The sequence below is a fragment of the Trichosurus vulpecula genome, chromosome 3 (assembly GCF_011100635.1).
Source record: "Trichosurus vulpecula isolate mTriVul1 chromosome 3, mTriVul1.pri, whole genome shotgun sequence".
Taxonomy (NCBI): domain Eukaryota; kingdom Metazoa; phylum Chordata; class Mammalia; order Diprotodontia; family Phalangeridae; genus Trichosurus; species Trichosurus vulpecula.
The window spans coordinates 358,054,445-358,076,179 of record NC_050575.1 but is presented as its reverse complement, the minus strand read 5'-3'; the positions used below and the strand labels follow the sequence as shown (position 1 = coordinate 358,076,179).

Sequence of the window (21,735 nt, the reverse complement as noted above, 5' to 3'; positions counted from 1 at the left end):
GGCTAAGGAGACGTGGCATCTAAGTACTCTCTTCCACATCTACCCCCACCCTAGCTTTTCTCCAATCTTCTCAACGTGGAAAGGGGTCGCTTTTGTTTCCTTTGAAGCTTCCGCCTCCTCCAACAGCCTGGTCCCCCTGGGATTCCTAAAATCGGGAGAAGACAGGGCAAGTCAGCGACTAGGGCTGCCCACAGAAAGCATTCGTGTGGGGCGGGAGTCAAAGGCGGAGTGGGAAGGAAGAGATGGAGAGGCGGGAGCGCGGACCTAAGGGCGGGGTAGTGAGAAGAGGGCCGAGGGGAGGGGAAGGAGGCGCGTTCTCTGGGTTTTCTGGCTCGTGACCGTCAGCAGCTGCGAGAGTAAGAGCCCAGCCTTGGGCAGGCAGCATCAGAGATGCTAGGCTGTGAGCGCAGGAATGGGGCAGCAAAGCCTTGGCGTCCAACAAGGATCGTCTACCTGCTAGTGGCGACAGCCTGTCTTCTCCCCGATGTGTGTGGGTACAAAAGGGGTTCCACCACCTGGACGCAGGAGAAGGTGAGGGGGCTTAGTGAGTGAGAATGAGTGTGTGCGCGCACAGGGCATGCCCGCGGGCACAGCTGTATGCAGATGTAGGGGCAGGGGGTCCGGGAAATGGTGAGAAGGTTGATAGGCTCTGTCTGTGCGAGTCGATAGGTAGGGATGGAAGCCTAAGCAGTATTAGGCTTTCATGAGTCCCCCCGCCCCCCACCCCGCTCCCAGTCATGGGAAAGACGCCCCCACACCATTCACTCTATCAGCAGCTGGGGGGGTGGGTACTGGGCCCGATGTCTCAGGCGGGTGATGTGGCTGTCTCCGACCCAGAAAGAGTGGTTAGATGATGTCATGAGTCTGTCCCTTATTGTGGTTCGATTAGGGGTGTTGAAGGCAAGCACAGGAAGTCTGCCTTGACGGGCAGTGAAAGATAAGGAGATGAGAGCTCGTCTTTGGGCTCTGCCACCCACTCTGGATGATGGATGGCAAGGTTCATTAAGCACACAGCCCTAAGCGAAAGCTAGGTACTCCTGGAAGCACTCTCTTGTGCCCTTTCATTGATGAGCAAAAACCAGCCCTTTGATTGCTGAACTTTCCATTAGGTTAGTCCTCAGGTAGTGGGATTCCTTCTTTCCTTCCTTCCTTCCTTCCTTCCTTCCTTCCTTCCTTCCTTCCTTCCTTCCTTCCTTCCTTCCTTCCTCCCTCCCTCCCTCCCTCCCTGTCTTCTTTCTTTTCTTTTCTTTTTTGTTGGGGAAAGACCAAATATATCAACTACAGAAATATTATTTTAAAAGTAATTTATGGTGCTTACAAGCATTTGGGGGGTGGAGAGAAATACTATTTTTTTTGATAGAAGTAGGCTAAAAAGTACAGATTTCAGAGAGTTCTGTACTACTGGAAGATGGAAAACTTAAGAAAGCTCAGAAGAAAGCCATTAAAAGGCCTTGCTTGTGAAGCAAGCTGTTCCATGCTCATTTCATTATTTATGTAATTGGATTTTGAAATTGCATTACGTTTATAAAGGCTTGTGAAACTTGAGGTGTTATTTCATTGTGGTAAACATCCCACTGCTGTGGCAAGACATCCAAAGATACTAAGGTAAATTGAAGGTAAAAGTTCTCTTTGAGAGACCTTTATATTTGTGGGAAAATTTTTTAAGTTCTTTGAATGCAAATCAAGCCACTAAAAAAAAACCTATACATTAAACTCAATGTGTTTTTGAACTTTTTAAAAGTACAAGGTGCAGGGATAAATTTACTGGGACACACAGAGACTTGTGTTCACCCCCACTAGTGAACCCTGGAACTCTAACACTGTGATTCACATGTGCTCTTTGAAAATCGTTAAGGACATCTAGTTCTTGAGTTTGAATTTAATTTTGCTTTGCTCAGTAGTCACAGTCTGCAACCTTACCTTACTGCAAATATACATTATTGGCAATTTTACCTCATTGCAGTTTTACCTTATTGACCAAAAGGCACTCTGGCAAGAGTGTGGGTACAAACAGTCAAAAGCCATTACCAATGTTTCAGTAGTATCCTTATATATTTCCATCTTAGCTTATAAATGCATGAACACATCTCTAAGATACCTGCCAAACTCTCTTCACCATGCTTACTATCATCTTTACCCTCCTGGGAAAAATTGGCAAAGGGGAATTATGAAAACCAGAAAGACACACCAACTACTCTTTGCAATACACAGAGTGTCTTTAATGTTGGCTAGTAAAGAGTACTTATAAATCATTTTCTCCGAGTATTTTTTTTTCCCTATGAGTCATTCGCAGGTGTGTGCACACGGAACAACCTTGTGTACTGAAAAAAGGTGCTGTGATTTTGTAAAATATTAACTAAACTATGATTTGCATTCAAGTCCAAGCTGTGACTTACTATCACCATTACCCTCTCTAATAACTCACATACCCATACTGTTTTAAGGTTTGCAAATCAATTTCCCTAAAAGAGCCCTGCAAATTAAGGAGTATAAGGAGTATAAAATAAGGAGTACTATTATTCCCCCTTTTCAGATAAAGAAAGTGAGTGACAGAGAAGTTAATTATTAATGGATACATACATTCTAAGGGTCAAGATTCCAAGGCAGGTCTCCTGATTCCAATTCTGACCCTTTCTACTATGCCATACTTCCTTAGATCCCTTATCTACCAAATAGAAATAATACTACTTGTATAATCTACTACCTAGTGGTATTATAAGGGAAATGCTAAGTATTAAAGCACAATCAAAATTCAAAATATTATTACTAATAATTAAAGTTGAAATAACTTTTAAAAATACTGTGCACAGTGTGCTGGCTTCAAATCCCCAGAGGACTGAGTTCTAATCCCAGCACTAACTTTTGTTAGTTGTGTGACCACAGACAAGTTACTTACCTGAACTGCAAGTTACTTAAGTGAACCTCAGTTTCCTAAAGATTAAATGAGATTAATACATGTAGAGAATTTTAAAACCTTTAAATTGTAGATAAATGTGAGCAACTAGGTATTTTCTTCAAATCAATGTAAGCTGAAAATTATTTTTAAATGGTATAACCAAAAGGCCAAAGAAACCTTTTAAAATTTCCATTCTACTTCATTTTCCCTTGTTGACTTTTAAAAAGTCTCCTGATTATCTGATGAGTGGTCAAATGAAGCATTCCAAGCATACCATTTTAATAACATATGGAATGTCTAGGTACATTGGTGTGCCCATTTTCTTGTAAGGTATGGTAAAGAAAGCAGATTTTGAAATTTGCTTCTGTCTCTGAAATTAGGATGTGTCTTATTTATGATGGCACCTAATATGAAAATATTGGAAGTCCCCTCCTTATGATAGAAATTTTGTTTCAAAAGTTTGCTGATGATTTAGTTATTTGGAGCCTGGTAGGGGCAACTAGGTGGTGTAGTAGATAGAGCACCAGCCTTAGAGTCAGGGAGATTCATCTTGGTGAGTTCCAATCTGGCCTCAGATGATCACTAGTTGTGTGACCCTGAGCAAGTCACTTGACCCCTTTGCCTCAATTTCCTCATCTGTAAAATAAGCTGGAGAAGGAAATGGCAAACCATCCCGATGTCTCTGCCAAGAAAACCCCAAATGGGGTCATGAAGAGTAGGACATGACAGAAAACTATTAAATAATAATAACAGAAAAGGCATTTCTCCATAGATAGGACATTATAGATGATGAATAAGTTCAAAGTCAACCATAGAAGCCTTTAAAAGTCTCTATAGCTGAACTAGGGTACTAGTAGAATAATTCTGAATCCTGTAAATAGTGATCATGTGATACAGGAGGGAAGAGGAACAACATAATTTTCTCCTTCATCCTGGGTTCAAGGGTCATACTTTGAAACAGGTGAAGTTTATCTTCCGCATACTGTTCCTTTCTGGACTTCTCTCACACATCCCATTGTCCCTCTCCCCAATGATCTCATGGTGTTTTAAGCCACCTCCTGTGGCATTTCTACTTTGAGGAGATCCAAATTCCAAACATATTTACCACTCAATCAAAACTCTCATTCCATTAGTGTTTTTGGTGGAGTCATTTCAGTCATGTCCAACTCTTTGTGACCCCATTTGGGGTTTTCTTGGCAGAGTTACTGGGATGGGTCGCTATTTCCTTCTCCAGCTCATTTTACAGATGAGGAAACTGAGGTAAACAGGGTTAAGCAACTTAGCAGAGGTCACACAGCTAGTAAGTGTCTGAGTGAACTCAGAGAGATGGGTCTTCCTGACCCCAGACCTGGAGCTCTATCTACCTTGCCACCTAGCTGTCCCCTACATATTATTGAGGAAAAACAACTTGATTGAACTAATTTGCTTAGAATTCTCAATTGAATCAATCAACCAAAGGTGTAAATTAGATGTGAATATCTATAACTCAACTTGGGAGGAGCGAAGCGCTCTGATCATTGGGTGATGACAGATAAATTCCAAACAAGAGGTGTATTGTGTATTGGCTGAAACACACCTCTGGGTCTATATGTAGCAATTCAATTCAAAGCCAATTCAAAGAGGGACATGCCAGCAGTAGTTCAGTCAGGTAGTAGTTAAATCCACTGGTGAAGGAATCCTGAGAACAAACTTGTCCTCCCCCAACCACTGATTGGATAACAATCTTTCCGAACTGAAAGGTTGAAAGACCTAGAGTTCCATCAGAGCCTGTAGCAGGGTCCCTGGAGCATTGGTGGGGTCATGGCAGGGTCTCCATTGAGAAGTATCCTGAGGACAACCCAGATGCACTGAGGGAAAGCACTCTCTACCTCGGGACTCTAAAAAAGTAGCCTTTGAAGTCCAGCAGAAAGCTACGCCTAAGGAGAACTTCATGAGGACTCCACAAAGGGAGAAAAGGACTCCCAGTAACTAGGGGCTTGGAGCTCTAGAAACCTACTTTTAATTTTAAGCTCATTCTCTTCAAGGACCCTTGTGTACAAGGGAAGAGTATATTCTCATTGAAGGGGATTATTTTTGGAAAGCCTGGGTTTGCTATATCTGTTTACCCTTTATATATTACCATATGTATTTACACGCAAATAAATTCTGTTTGATAATTGCTTGGGAGGTCATTGGTTGGGGTTTATGGAGCAATATAATACCAGAAAATGCAGCCCCTTATGATTTCCCCTAGAACTCTGAGAAGAGTAGTAGTCAACTCCTACCTTGGGGATGGGGCCTTCTATTTTGAGTGCCTAGCTAGGGATGCTTAGCACAGTCCATGGCACATAGTAGGTGCTTTAAATGTTGTTTGATTAGTATAGAGAGTATATATGGTATGTGTGTGTATACGCATGCACACATATACATATGCACACACACATTACATAAATATGGATCAGGAAAGACCTCATGTAGGAGATAGATGCTGATCTGAACTTCAAAGGAAGCTAGCAATAAAAAGAACTGTTTAGCAATATTGCTGTCTGAAAATGAAATGGACTCCCTCAACATTGGGCATGTCCAAGCAAAGGCTAGGTAACCCCTTATGGTGGAAGTTGTTAAGGAGATTCATTCTTCAAGTAGCAGGGTTGGGGATAGGGGTTAAACTATTTAACTCCTAAGGTACCATTCAACTCAGGGATTCTACAATTCTATGAGCAAGTTCCCCAGAGTCAGAACCTCAGCTTTCTTGCTTTCCACAGCTTCATTCCCATCTCCATTTCTGATCCTTCAGATTGTTTTTAAAAGCTTAAAGTTGTCCCCCACCCCTCCCCCCAATGGTGCTTATGACAACAGCATTGGTGAGAAAGAGCAGGGTGGGCTGTTGGTAAGTGTGGTCTGTTTGTACATCAAGAGACAGGAACAGGGAAGGATTTTAATTTCTTCATTCCTTGCTCTTCTGCAACAACGTTTCTTGTTTGACTTCAGGCACAGCCTGTTGCAGTGACTCCAGTCTGGGGGTAAATAGACAAGATCAATGTGTGAGCTTCTCAGACTGGAGGATAGCTGAGACCGAATTGGCTGCATTTCTGTAATAATTTCCCTATGAGTTCATGATCTGGAACCACAGATCCTTTCACAAACTGGGCTGATGCCACAAATTATGTAATTAAAATGATCTTGGGACTGGTACTGCGTGTTTGACCCAGAGAAGATGGGCTTTCCCTGTTTTGTACTACAAAATTAGTTTTTGCCCCAGTCAGACTTAACATACTTTCTCCTCTTCGGGAGAGACCCTGTAGCAAAGCTTTATTCCAGCTCTTAACATAGTGCCTGACACACAGTAGGTGTTTAATACAATGTTTATTTGTTGCTTGATTGATTACTTGGACCTTGACACAAGACTGTCTGAAAAATGTGCCTCCTGGCTGGGAAGGAGCAAAGATTACTTTCAGTTTTCTGTTGCCGTCTACTACAATTCTTTAGTTCTCTCACTAACTTCCCTTACATATCAGATCCTCCTTTTTGGTTTTCTCTTCTTACTCCTTCCTTTTACGCTTATTCCTGCCTACTCCCCTTCCTTCCAAGAAGACTTTTTTTCTTATAAAGAATAGTGATGATTTGAAATTTTCTTATTTTTTGAATTTCTCTGGGAAAAGGCAAATTTAAAAATTCAAAAATTAGACAAGTCAAAATACTCTTTATTTATAGTGTGTTAGAATGCATTTTAAGTAACTAAATGAATGTATTTATTCTCTTCTCAATTCAATCTGGCAGATACTTATTAATAGCTAGCATTTTTGTGGTGCTTTGTAATGCAAAGTACTTTACAAATGTTATCTCATTGATCCTTATAACAACCTTAGAAGGTAGGTGCTATTATTATCCCCACTTTACGAATGAGAAAACTGAGGCAGATCCAGGTTAAGTCACTTGCTCAGGGTCACACAAGCATTTGAGCTCAAATCTTCCTGAGCCACCTTTTAAGCATCCACGATGTGTAGGTGACTATGCTACGTGCTGGGAACAGTGACAAACATGAAACAATCCCTGCCCTCAAGGCTCTGGGTTACTTTCCATGAAATTCTACTCTGTTGTCAAGGGCACCACTATTCTTCCTGTCACCCAGGTTTAGAAATGAGGGTCCATCTTCTACTAGTCACTCTCCCTCATCTTCTACCCCACCCGTCACTCCAGGCAGATCCCAGATCTTTCTTATTCGATGTCAGCAGTACTTCTTGCATCTGTCACCATCTCTTCATTTACATAACTTCTATCATAGTTTATATCCTTTTCATTTCTCATCTGGACAATTGCAGTGACCTCCTAACTGAACTCCCAGGAGGTTGCAGTAATTTCCTAATTGACTTCTCCCTTCTCCAATTCATTCTACTCACAGCTATCAAATCTACTCACAGCTACCAATTCATTCCACTCAAAGCTATTAAATCTACTTACAGCTACCAAAGCACAGGTCTGATCATATTGCTTCTTTGCTCATGAATCTTTAGTGGTTCCCTAAAGCTTCTAGGATAAAGATACAAACCCCTCCATGTGGCATTTAAACAGGCCTCAAGCTCTCTTTCTAGCTGGATTAGACATGACTCCTTCTCATATCTTGTATGATCCAGCCAGGCTTACTTGAGTGGTATATACAACATTCCATCTCTTCTGGTGTTGCCCTTCCTCCTTATCTCCCCTTTCCTCTAGGAAATCTTATCTCCATTTGAGGCTAAGCAAAAGTGCTGTCTCTTATACAAGACTCTTTTCCTAATTCCCCCAAGTTGCTAATACCCATAGCCCCACCCCTAGCTGAGAAACTCCTATGTATGTGTCTCTCTCTCTCTCTCTCTCTATATATATATATATACATACATATATGTGTGTGTGTGTGTGTGTGTGTGTGTGTGTGTATTTTATGAATGTAATAGGGGTTGGAAAACTGACTGGCAGCCTGTAATTTTGTAGCTCAGAGGGACAATGATTCTGTCTAAGCCCTGAGATCTGGCTGAGGACTATTTTCATCTTTTGAGTCAGAGGGCCGGCTTGAGTCATGCCTGAGAGTTCTTAAAGAGACACACATAGTCTGCCAAAGATGGACTGAGAGGAAGAAGCAGGGAGATGGTATCCCCAGCCCAGCCCAGAACTAAAGAAACCAAACTGGGAGAGAACTGAAAACATAGGAGAAACAAGAAATTGAAATGAGAAATCTAAAGGAGAAACTGAAAGGAGAAATGAAAGAAGAAAATGAAATGAGGGCTGAGCTTTGGGGGGAAGAAGAGAGATTGAGGAAAGTCATTTGGCCCCTATAGGCATCTCAAAGTAGACAGTGGGATTTGAAGCTACTGGTTGTACCTGCCTCTTTAAGGACTAATGGAAGGTCTAGAGAAAGGCTGCTCTTTCCCCAGCTTCCCCTCCCTGGACCTGTCCAGCTACAGATATTATAGTATACTCTGTCTACTAGGATGGTTGATAGAGACCCTGGCCTAGAGTCAGAAAGACCTGACACTTAACTAGCTGTGTCATCCTGGGCAAGACACTTAATCTCTTTTTGCCTCAGTTCCCTCCCAGGTAGTAAGGATCAAATGAGATAATAATTGTAAGAAGTGCTTTACAATGCCTGGCACACAGTAGGAACCATATAAATGCTTATCTTCTTTCCTTGTTCCCTTCCCCTTTATCTAAATGTTTTCTGTATCTTGATTTTGCCTCAAAAATAGCTAGAATATTCTCATTTGGGGGCTTTTAGCTGTTGTGATTACACTACAATTTTCATTTGAGATAAGCTCTATGAAATGATTGAAAAAGAAATCACATGAAACTCAGGGCCATTAATGTTGGCCCTAGGCTAAAACTGATATAATTGTTGTTAATAGGGTATGCTTGATAAAACTGTTAGAGAGAAAGAAGAATTGGAGGAAAAATCCCTAAACGCTGTCCCACCTCCCCCAACACAGGACATCTGGGAGGAATTCAGCTTTGTCCCTTTCTAGAATGGAAGAGGGAACAGAAAAGACTGAGTACTGACCAGCCAACCATACCCTCCACAGTGACACCCAACAGACTTTACATGTACATTTTGTATTTGCACGCTATTTCCTTTCAAGAATGTAAGCTTCTTGAGGGCAGGGCCAATTTTTCTTTTTGTCTTTCTATCCTTAGCACTAGTGTATAGCAGGCAATTAATAAATGCTTGTGGAATTGAATTTAATTGAAATGAGTTAGCCTCTGCCTCCGTGTTTTAGTGCTAGTGACTTTAGAAGGGTTTATGAAAACAGTCAACAATTACTAGGATTAGTGAATCTCCAGCCCTACCACCAGCTGCGTCCCAGGGATGAACAAAGCGTTTAACAATACAATGAATCAGCGAAATTTACCCACTTGGACTTGCCTGCTAAGCTTGATAATGACTGACTGTCTCCTCATCCTCAGCACTCTAGACATTTTGGCCCTTGTAGCTCTGTCTTTAGTTTATCCTCATCCTAATCTCAGAAAGGTTTTGTCACCATCTTGGAATGCAAGTTTGTTACTCTAGTACTGAAAATGTTTCATCATACATAAAATCTGGGCATTGAACTAGATGACCAGCCAAGGGTCCCTTTCAGCTTTAAATAAATGATCCTATAAGTTGTCTATAGCCACACAAAGCTAGTTAGTGATAGAGAGAACTCTGAAGTAAATTGCTCTGAATAGATTAGGGCTGACTCTACCCATAGCTATTAAACAGACAGAAGATTGATTAATTTTATTTTCTGTTTGTCTTCATGACTGAGTGTGCATATATCAACTGTGAAGCTATTCAATTTGAGTATTATGATGGCCAAGGAGTTAAACATTAAACACAATAGTGTCCTTTGATTTAGTTAGTTATGTAAAAATATCTTCACAGGAATGATTTTGAGGGGATAGTAATATTTGAATACCCCAACAATCCCCAAGATTATGCTCCTTTTTCTTCTTACATCTATCTTTAAAATTTTTTTATCTTTAACTCAACTTTCAAAATACTCATCCTATTTCCTCATTCTAAAAATAAATAAAGCGATCAATAAACCTTTGTCAATGTGTGCCATGCGATCATGTGCCAGGCATTATGCTAAGCCCTGGGAATGGGGAAACAAACTTGTATATACAAAGCTATCTATATACAGGATACATTGGAAATAATTAACAGAGGGAAGGAACTAGCATTAAGAGGGACTGGGAAAGGCTTCTTGTGGAGGTGGGATTTTAGCTGAGACTCCAAGTCAGGGAAGCCGGGAGGTGGAGATGAAGAGCATTCCAGGTATGGAGGGAGTGGGGGAAGGAGTGTCAGACATTCAGTGAAAATGCCAGAGCAGAGGGATTGTCGGATTTTAGCTGGGAATTAAAAGATGAGGAAAAGGACAGAAATAGGTAGTAGCTTGCCCAACATCCATCACAAATAGGAGGAAGCATAGCCAAGAGTTAAATTGAAGTCTTCTGACTCCAAATTCAGTGCTCTTTTTACTGCAATATGTGGATAAGACTTGATGAATAATAGGAAGGTGGAGAAAACTTTGAATGTGTACTTTCTCACATGGATACTGGGATATGAGGCAGTGTTGCCATAGTTGTTTATACTTGGAACTGAAGCCTGAGAAATGACTTTGAAAAGAACTTAGGAAAGCTATATACCTAAGGATACCTCTTCAGCCATACTTAAGTAGCATCCACATAATTTCATTCTAAAAATCAGCCACGTCACATCCAATTTATTTCTTCATATTGCATGAAATGTTTCACTTCCCTTGATTTGCATGAAATTTCATTAAGGAGAGCTTTATTTCTCTTAATAAACATCTGTATTTTTAAAGGTAGATGCCTCTAGCTTAGGGGTGGGGAACCTGCTGCCTCCAGGCCTGGAGGCAGCAGGTTCCCCACCCCTGCCCTAGCTGATCTACAGTTTTTACCCATTCACACCTAAACACACAGTAAGTTAATCATGGTTTTTCTGCCATCTTGTTGAGATGCACTGAAAGTCAGGGAATATGGATTTGGAGGGAAGGGGGTATCTGGGTAACTAATTTTGAGACATGAAGCATGTCAGGGGGCTTAGACTAGCAGCAAGGTACTGTGGTATAGTAACACTGGGAACTCTTGGGTCAAAAATACACCTCACTAATTTTGAAATTTGGCCTAGTGTCCATTCACCTTGATTCCATTTAAATAAATTTCTTCCATTCTGTTAACATTTATTAATTTTTTTTATTTGTAAAGTGCTTGATGATAAAAAGATTAAAAAAGAAAAGATAGTTCCTGACCTTAAGGAATTTAAATCTGGTAGGGGAGATAAGACCCTTACACAAATAATACCAGTGGCCAAAGTTCTAGCAATGAGCCTCTCTGGGGGTCTCACTCAAATCCTTTACAACTCCACAGGAGCTGTTTTTTAGAGCTTGTTTCTGTGGGGACAGACTTTGAGAAACTAATGTCACCTTCACACTGCATTGAGTAGGATTTAAATGGAGAAATTATTGTATATACTAGAATTAAATCTAGTGTGTTGAAATGTAGCACCAAAAATGTTCTAGGAAGAAAGTAGGTTCTCCACTAAGCATTTAGAAAGAAGTGATCTATATCTTTTCTGTATTTCTTTATACAGTTTCCAGCTCTTCATATTCACATGTATATATAAATGGGCAGAAATGTCATTAAAAGGTATTGACAATTACATCATCATTTTCTCTCTCTTTCTCTTCCTTCCTCCCTCTTTCCCTCCCTCCCTTCCTTCCTTCCTCCCTTCCTTCCTTCCTTCCTTCCTTCCTTCCTTCCTTCCTTCCTTCCTTCCTTCCTTCCTTCCTTCTTTGCTTCCTTCTTTGCTTCCTTCCTTCCTTCCTTCCTTCCTTTTCCAAATCACTCTGGCTCTCATTGATTGAACCAACAGCAGGTCCCAGGCCAAGCCCCACTTGGTTATTGTTTGGGCCCTAACTAGCTCAGAGTGAATGTAAACAGCAATTGTTTCTGTTTTGGCCAGAAAACTGAGGGTCTTCCTCTTTCAGAGAGATTTTTTTTTTGACTAGGTAAAAGAGCCCATTCTCTGCCTCATTTCTTACCCAGCATTAATCAAGACCTGTTAAAGACCTTAGCTTAAAAAGGCTAAGGTCTCCCACTGCATCCAGGGCCATCTCCAGTCATTCTGATCTGTATCTTGCCACTGGGCTCAGATGGCTCCATGGGAGAAAGTGAGGCTGGTGACTTTGCACAACCCTTCTCACTTAAATCCAATTCATCTGCATGTTGTGGCATCACCTCCCTGATGTCACTGTCCTCTTTGAGAATGAAGGACAAGAACCAACAATTTCTCTTGGGATAAGTAAAATACTCCCTTTCATCTATGTTAGTTTTGCCCTTGCCAGTGCAGAAATTTTTCTCTTTGGCAGAGAAAATCAGTAAAATAGCTTGATCCTCTCCCTTTGCTATCTGTTGTCACCATCCTGGGAACTCAGAATGCAGTCTTACTGAGAACTCTTTTCCACAATATAGCTTTGAAAAACAACAACGCCTCTTTTCTGGTCTTCATCATTCATTCAGCCTTAGCTCATTTTGAGCTTTTAACACTCCATACACTTTTCTTATTGGACCCAGCCACGCTTGGATATTCAACCTATGTTATCAGCCCTTGCTGCCACTGTCTAAAGATACATATCTTTAAAAAAAATTAAGTTCATCAAATAGTCCCCCGTATATTCACATTGGTTTCTTTAGATAAGCATCCCTTTTTTATTGATTGGAATTTTTTTTTTCTTTTGCCACTTTCAAGATTAAAATGTGAATGCCTCCCATTCCTCTTAGGTTAATTTCATATTTCTTTTATCTCCTGATGATTAATTTTTAGAAGTATCCTCACGATTTCTACTTCTTTTATGTCTCTTTGAAGTGGGTGGTTGAAGAATGGCGCACCCGCTCTGGCATTTGTTCCTGAGAAAGAGAGAAGACATTTTCTTCCATTTTATCTTTTTCTTTGCAATCTTGCTACTCTTTCGCTTTGATCCCCATGACTTTTTGTTCCAGTAACCAGAGTGAAGTATTATTAATAGTGCAGTTTTGTGGCTTTTGTGGATTGGCCTGAGAACCTAATCACCATTTATAACAACACTGTTTCAAGGGGGAATGCTTCTTGATTAGTCTGTGACTGATTATCATTCATCTCTAGGGTATTCTTTACACTAGTCAGGGATAAACCTGAGTGATGAGAAAGTCTTCTCATTACATCCTCCCACATGCAAACAGGAGAATTCAGCTCATAATCTAAAATAGGAAGCAGTGACATGGACACTGCTTAAAATGAATAGGTAAAGTTTTCAAGAAAGGCTAAATTGACATATGCAGAGAAAAAAGAAAAACTAGAAAGTTGAGTGATTTCAGTTACAAAAGATCTGTGATACCACTGGTAGAGCTATTCCTTTCTCCAGTGCAAATCATAACTCCTTAGTGGACAATCATCATGAACCGACTATGCCCAAACACATCCATTACCAGTGGCCAAAGTTCTGGTGGCGAGCTTCTCTGGGGGACTCATACTCAAATCCTTTATGACTCCATAGGAGCTGTTTTCTAGAGTTTGTTTCTTTGGACACAGCCTTTGAGAAGCTAATGTGACCTTCACTTTGCATTGAGTAGGATTTAAATGGAGAAATTATTTTATATGCTAGAATTATATGCTAGAGTTAAATGTTGACATAAAGCCCCAAAAATATTCTGGAAAGAAAGTATGTTCTCTAGTAAACATTTAGAAAGAAGGGATCTGTATTTTTCCTATATTTCTTTATGCAGTTTCCAGCTCTTCATATGATATGTATACACAAACAGGCAATTTATAAGTGTCATTAAAAGGTATTGACAATTATTTCATCATTATCTCTAGTATCACAAAATGTGATACATGGATGCAACATAATGTTGAAAATCACATCTTTGAATGTTGGGTATGTCTAGTATTTTAAAAAAAAGTGTGCCTCAGTTTATGTGTCCCCCAGAAGACTGAGTGTTAATTGAATTTTTATAATTGAATCATATTTTATATACAACTGGATAGGTCACCAATCAAAGGGATGCTATTATAAATGTTTGTAAAGTGAAGAATCATTTCTCTTATGTGATTATGTTGTTATTCAGTCACTTTTTCAGTTGTGTCTGATTCTTCGTGACACCATTTGGAGTTTTCTTGGCAGATGTACTGAAGTGGTTTGCATTTCCTTCTCCAGATCGTTTTACAGATGCGGAACTGAGGCAAACAGGGTTAAGTGACTTGCCCAGACTCACACAGCTAGTGTCTAAGGCCAGATTTGAACTCAGGAAGATGGCACTATCCATTATGCCACCTAGCTTCCCATTATGTGATTAATCATCCTTTAATTAAAAAAAATCATGCTTTTGGAGATATTTAAGTTCATACATATACATAGTTTCCTCCAAAGGATATATCAATGTATTTATTTATTTTATTATTAATCTTATTCCTATAAAGGAGTAGAATGCTTAGTATACTCACTGAAGATAACTGCTTCTTATAAATGTTAACTAATAATCGTGATTTATTTATCACTAATAATCATTTATGAGATCATATATTTTGTAATTCAAACAAATTGCTAAAATAATCAGTTCCAGGTTCTGGTTTTAGAATTTTTAGATGTCATTGCTTAGTGGTAAAATTTACTTGTAAATGACCTTTCTATTTTTAATGTAGAAGGGAATAATTTTGCAATTCTATGTTTAAGTGAAATTCTTAAGTACATTTAGGTATGACAGTTACCTATTTTTTATTTTTTCTTAATATTCAGAACCAACACCAACCAGCTATTTTGAATACAAGTGATATCCAGAAAATTGCAGAAGGCACAAATATTTCTCAAATGTGGCAGAATGACTTAAAACCACTACTTATAGAGAGATATCCAGGATCACCAGGAAGTTATGCTGCTCGTCGGGTAAGAATTTCTGGGAATATTTCATGCTGATAAGTGATATAGATTTTTAACGTCAATTTGGGATCTTGTTCTGATAGTAAGGAATAATGTCCAAATTGTCTAATGTTCATATTATCTAGATTTTCTCAACAATCACCAAAATGATTCAGTTCAGCCAAAACATGCAATGATCTATTCTGAAAATTTGTTTTGTGAAAGGAGATCATTTAGCACTACAGCTTTATTTGTCAACAAAAGCCATAGTGATAAATTTGGAATTGCTAAATTAGTGAAATCATGTTCAACATCAGCAACTGAATTAGCCAGCTAATCTTAATTTTAGCCTTTGTCTGATACATAGACTATTCGTTTACATTAGCAAAAGTGCCTAGAGTGCTATGGGAAGGCGCATTTTAGTTGAATTTCCCGTAGAAGACTTATAAGAGGACTTAATTAAGAATCATATAGGATCACAAAGAACTCTCCTTGTGGATTGTATGTAATCTGTACTGCTGGACAGAGTTCTCACACTGATGGTATCACAAACATATTAATATATTATAGCATATATATATATAAAAGATTAAATACTAAAATAGTAATGTTTTTGAAATTCAATTGCTTTTCTAGACTTTTCTTATACTTGACTTAAATTTCAGTGATTTTTAAAATATGGAAATCACTTAACTAAATTTGTTCTCTTTATATAAAGTTACCAGTGTTTTTTTTTCATTGCTAAATTGAATGGTCTTTTCTCGGTACTCTTCCTTCTTTACCACTTTGTAAACTTTGACATTGTCAATCACCTTCTTCTGCATAATGCTCTCTTCTCTTATAGCTTTGTGTGACATTTCTCATTCCTGGTTCTCCTTCTACCTATCTGATCATTCCTCAGCTTCTCAGAAGGATTTTCATCTAGGTCAGGGGTAGACGAACTATGAGCCAAGGACCAACTCCTGATGCCTATTTTTGTATGGCCTGCAAGCTTAGGATGATCTTTATGTTTTAAAATACCCTCCCTCCCCCCAAAAAAACTTTATTTAAAAATGTAAAAAACATTTTTAGTTCATAGGCCATACAAAAAAATAGGTAATGGGCTAGATTGGTCCAATGGCTGTACTTTACCATATTCTGCTGATCTCTGGTATGTCATGCCCACAGACCATGGGTGTCCCCTAAGGTTCTGGCCACATTCCTCTTCTCTTTCCTTCCCTATACTATCTCACTTCATGATCTCATAAGCTCCCATGGATTAAATGGTAATTTCTAAGCAGGTGATTTTCAGATCTCTTTATCCATCCTTAACCCCTTATTTCTCATATTTAGTTGCCTGCAGACATATCAACTTGGATGGCCTCTTCCTACCTTTCCAGTTTTCTTATACCTTAAGGCCTTCCACATAGTTTTTGATCCAGTGACACTCACCTCCTGTTATGGTAATGAGGGGGGGACTTTTTTTTTTTTCCACTGTTTTCTCTTTTGGAATGCTGAGGTAATCAAATATCTTTGATGAGTTTTGCTTTTCAAATGTAATGGCAAGGAAAGGAGACTTTTGCTGTCTTTGTTTTGGAGTGCTTCTCAGCACTGAGGAATCTTTGATTGAATCGGGAGTCTTTAATGACCTGCTTACATCAAGGGGAGGCCTAGTTCACATGGGTTTGAGTCGCATGGTTGTGATGTCCTTTGACCTTGAAAAGTGTATATAAATTCAGAAGTTAGCATTTTGCCTTTGGGGGCACACTCATTGAAAGAATGTTGGTGATGAGACTCTGGGTAGCCATTGAAGCAAGCCCCACCTCCCCTGGCTTTGAAAACCCAGATGTTGTGCTGTTGATCGCCTTACACAGCCGCAGTAAGCTGTAAGTAACATTGTTGTTACACCTCCTTGCTATTCCTTACAGAAGACACTCCATCTCCTTACTCCATTCATTTTCACTGGCTTGCCCTCCGTTCTTAGAATCCTATTCCTCCTCTTCTCTCCCTCTTGGCTCCCTTTTTGTTATTGTTCAATTGTTTCAGTTGTTTTCAACTCTTTGTGACCCCATTTGGAATTCTCTTGGCAGAGATGCTGGACTGGTTTGCCATTTTCTTCTCCAGCTCATTTTGCAGGTTAGAAAACTGAGGCAACCAGGGTTAAGTGACTTGTGCAGGGTCCCACAGCTAGTAAGTACCTGAGGCTGAATTTGTACTCAGGAAGATGAATCTCTCTGACTCCAGGCTTAGTGTTGGATCTACCTGTGTCTCCTTGCTGCCCCTCGGCTACCTTAACCTTCTTCAAATCTCAGCTAAAGTACCACCTTTGACAGGATGATTTTCTCAAGTCCTCTTAACGCTAATATCTTCCCTCTGAGATTATTTCTGACTTACCCTCCATGTATGTGAATGTACATAATTGTTTGCATGTTTCCTCCCCTATTATATACTATGTATATGTATACTTTGTATCCTCAGTGCTTAACACAGTGCCTGGCACATCATTGGCACTTAACAAATACAGCCTCGTTGATGTATAAGATAGAGAATCTTATTAATAAACTTAAATATCTAAGTCCAAACTTTGAAAAGTTACTTTCAAGCTGTAGCATTGTGTAGTATAACCCTGATACAGTATAACACTGTAAAGAAACTGTTCATTGTTTTCTTTTCTATAGATTTAGAATGATTCTAAAATAAAGTCTGTAGTTCCTACTGCCCAAAGAGTACTCCTTTTTACTGCTAGGAGTCTAGAACAGTATGGATGCTTTGGACTTTACCTTATCTATCTATATGGTAAGGGTATAGTGGCAACTCTTTCCCTATTTAAGGGCTTCTAGTGACAGGTGATCAGCTTCTCTATCCTACTTCAGAGAACAGCACCTGAAACTCACCAGGTGAGTTGTTATGAGAAAAACACCAGATCAGGGTAAAAAAAAAAACAACAAACCACAAACAGATCCTTCAGCTAATAGATTAGGTGGACAATTTGATTCTTTCTATAGAGACTAAATATTTAGATAGCTTTAAAAAGTGACTAAATAGGATCAATCCAGTGAATCCTGATTAGCCTTAAGACTTTTGCTACTGTTCTTATAGATTTTAGTATCTCTGTAGCTTTTAAAAGTCTTCACTGAAAACCTATTTCCCAGCTAAGGAGCGAATTTGCAACATTAGAACTACAGTTGAGCCAGGCTGTCACAAACCTTGTTTTCTATCCTAGTGTGTTTTGTGAAAGACTTTCAAGCTGCCATTGTTAATGAAGATAATTTCTAGAGTAATACACCATCTGTCTACCAGATGTTCTTCATGATGTACGTTTTTTGAAAATAAAGATAACCATTTACATGGAGCACTGAGGGGGATACAAAGTCATGATCATTGCTTTCAGGGACTTTGTAACATTTTTAAAATATGGGACTATGCAAAGGCTTATAGGGGTTAGGCTAGAACCTGAGCTGGGTCAAGGCATTTGTGTCCTATGGACAGCTACCCTCAAAGTCAGGAAGATCTGGGTTCAAGTTCTGCCCGCACACATAGTGGCTACTTCTGTTATGTACATACTTGTTTGCATATTGTCTCCCCCTTTGAATATGAGCTTCTTGAGGACTGTGTTTTTGCCTTTCTTTATATGCCTAAGGCTCAGCATCGTCCTGGTACAGAGTAGGTGCTTAATAAATGCTTCTTGGATGACTGTCTATGCATCAAAACCTCTCAGAACTCAAGGCAACTCTCTCAGATTCTAAAATGCAGAGTAGGTGCTGCCCTGAATTGGTAGAGGGAGTTGTTTCTTTAGCTCTTGAGTTCCTTGTACAAGGAAATCACAGTTCCATTCCCTATCCCTATCTACTATTCTTTTCAAGAAGTAGTTTTATAAAGGATTTCTTTTTGATTGTGCCCCTCTGCATGTTTTGCCTTAGATGGCAACTGACTTTGCCCTTCCCATAATCTTGGATCTGATTCCTGTGTACACGTGTCTAGATGGGCCACACCTCTCACATGACCTAAAGTATTAGTGAGCTACACAGATCTCAAATATATAAGCCATGGACCTGGAAACACAGACCCGTAGAGTGTTAACATGTGAAGAGCCTTAGAAAAGTATCTAATTTGATTATTTATTTAATAATTAAATCAACCGCTTCATTTACAGATGAGGAAACCAAAGCCCAAAGAAATTCAGTGATTTGCCTCAGGTCATACTGCAAGTTACTGGCTGGACTAACACCAGACCACAGACCCTTGACTCTTGGTCCAGTCCTCACTTCATTAAATCACATAGTTCCTTGCCTTCCCTTCTCTCCCAACCCCTGCCATTTTTTCTTCCCTGAAAAATTTCCCATTCTCTCTCCTTTGCTCTAAAGTAAGAAGATCAGTTGTCTACCACATTAATGGAAGTCATTGTCAACAAACATTTATTTAATAATTGCTATAGGCCGGTCACTGTGTTAAGTACTGGAGATACAAGAAGTATTAGAGAGAGTCCCTGCTGTCAAAATTTAATTTGTCTCCAGACAGAGAGCACACATATTACAGAAAGGCATTAGAAAGTCAGAGTATCATAACTTCTCAAATGTTTCTTCTTGGCTTCCTAAGATGTTAAATGTGAACATTAAAACACTTAGCAGCTGAAAACTATGTCTATCTAGACCAGAGGCATTAATTTCTTTTCTTTTTTTTTTTCTAGCACATCATGCAGAGAATTCACAGACTCCAAGCCAACTGGAACTTAGAAGTGGATACATTCTTGAGTTACACACCCTATGGATACCGGACTTTTTCAAATATCATCTGCACCCTTGACCCCACTGCCAAACGCCACTTGGTTCTTGCTTGCCACTATGACTCTAAGTACTTTCCACAGTGGGACAGCGGAATATTTGTGGGAGCCACCGATTCAGCAGTACCCTGTGCAATGTTGCTGGAGGTAGCCCGGGCCTTAGATAATCAACTCCTTTCCCTGAAGGTATCTATTTTCCTCTTGTTGGTTTAAGTGAACAGCTATCTTACCAGCTGCTCAGAGTGAATTCTAGAGTCCTGGGAGACTAAAAAGGGCATTCAGAAACTTAGTCTTCAGGTACATTTTGTGCTTTTTAAAAATGACTCTATAACATGAAGTACTATTGAAAAAATATTAATTTGAAGATCATGTACTTTGAGGCACTTTCCACTGCGAATAGATTCACCTAATTTTCAGAAGTAGTGGGTGTTAATCACTTTTACATTGTTCAGTTTTATTTGCTAGATGAATATAAATACAAATTTTTTTGAAGGGAACACAATAAATCAGGTGGGTTGAAATGGGTATAACTCAGAAAAATATGTTCATTTCATGTTGTTTACATAGCTATTTTATTTATCATAAACTTTTGATCTGAGAGGTGGAAGCTTTTGAGTGCAGCTCCTAAGTTATATCATTGGGAAAACACTTTCAGACTTAATCTAGATGGAAAGCATGAAGCAAAAGTATTGCATTGTTATTATCTGTGAAATCTCAGCTCAGTTATGGGTAGTATAGCAGAGCTTTTGTTATGCTCTCAGCTCAAAGAACCCAGGGGACTCTCAGATGTGATTTCTGCCTCTGTGTTCTTAAGAGCATATTGAAAAAAATAAAATGTGCTAGAGTGAATGAAGGTATTTTGTTCCAATATCACTTATAACCAAAGTAAACAAAACAAAGTAAAAAGCCCAACTTTGTTCACAGGTAATAAATGGCCTGTTTTCTTGAAACTTGAGGGAGAATACTGCTCTTAGCTTAATGGAGAAAGGTTAAAAACTTATCATGTAATAGAAGTAATAAAGACATTTAGTTCTCTTTTATTGGATATACTACACTTGAAGAAAACACAAAACGTTTGTAGATTGTATACTTTTTTCCATTTCTTTTTGAGTCGTTTTTGGCTTTTTCTTTAGTCTAGTTGTAGTCTCATTCTCTTGTTTGCCCAAATTAATAGCATGTTTTATTTTTTCACTTTAATAAGACCTAAGTGAGCAGCTTTGGGTCTGTGTAGTGTATTTTCACTATTATCAAAACATTTTGACCAATAGGGATCTGAAAGAGGAACTTGGGTCCACATTGGGTTAGGCATATATTTTAAATGGGGCAGGGCTTTGCCTGGTACTTACTTAGATCTGATTCATCATACTTTAGATTTGGTACAAACCTGTTTTCTGATGACCAAACATGGGAGAGGCTTCAAAAACACTTCAAATCTCATCCACAGAGTCATAATATCACCAAGGTAAAGCCTGTATGAGCCAATGGAAAGAATGCTAGCTACTGAGTCAGAAAACCTAGGTTTCAATTCTGTCTATGCTATTTCTTAAGTGTGAAACTTTGAACAAGTCATTTAATGTCTTGGGGCTTCAGTTCCTCATCTGTAAGATGAGAGGTTTGGACTAGATATCTCCTGAAGTGCCTTCTGGTTCTAGATCTATTAATTATGCTGTTACCCATCCTCATGTGGCAGGATTATTGAAAGCTATGCAAGCCAGAGTGTGAACTATGGCACCTTTGACCCTACTAGAAAGACTCTGGATATAGTCCAAGAAACAGACTGAATCTTCTTTCTGAGGAACAAATGAATTGGGTATGGAGCAGCTCTTTCCTAGAAGGGTGGCTACTAGGTGATAGATTCTTTGGCCATGGCAATATATGAAACTAAGTAAAAAAATTTAAATGGTCAGTCTGTTGTAGCCCCATTCTGTTTTTGCAGAGATGATGGAAAACAGAGTAATAGTGAATGTTGAGAGTCATCCAGCATTTAGACTATTACCACTAACTTAACTCTTAAAGATACACCAAATCTGAGGTCTTTGTCCAAAGATCAATCCAATGATCTTTGTCCAATCAGTATACTGTTTAATATCTCAAGGACACCTCAAACTCAACAAGTCCAAAATTGAACTTGGTATCTTTTCCCCAAAACCTACCCATCTTTTGAACTTCTCTGT

The 21,735-nt window shown here is 39.2% G+C and overlaps 1 protein-coding gene across 1 annotated transcript in view; it reads left to right on the top strand.

Annotated features, from left to right (window-relative positions):
- The first annotated feature begins 329 nt into the window (after positions 1-329).
- QPCT (glutaminyl-peptide cyclotransferase) overlaps positions 330-21,735 on the top strand; it is a 33,729-nt gene continuing 12,323 nt past the window's right edge. Inside the window, exons 1-3 of the mRNA XM_036751405.1 lie at positions 330-531; positions 14,683-14,829; positions 19,469-19,747. Coding sequence (XP_036607300.1) covers positions 391-531; positions 14,683-14,829; positions 19,469-19,747 — 567 coding nt within the window. The 5' untranslated portion in view covers positions 330-390. The remainder of the gene's footprint in view (positions 532-14,682; positions 14,830-19,468; positions 19,748-21,735) is intronic.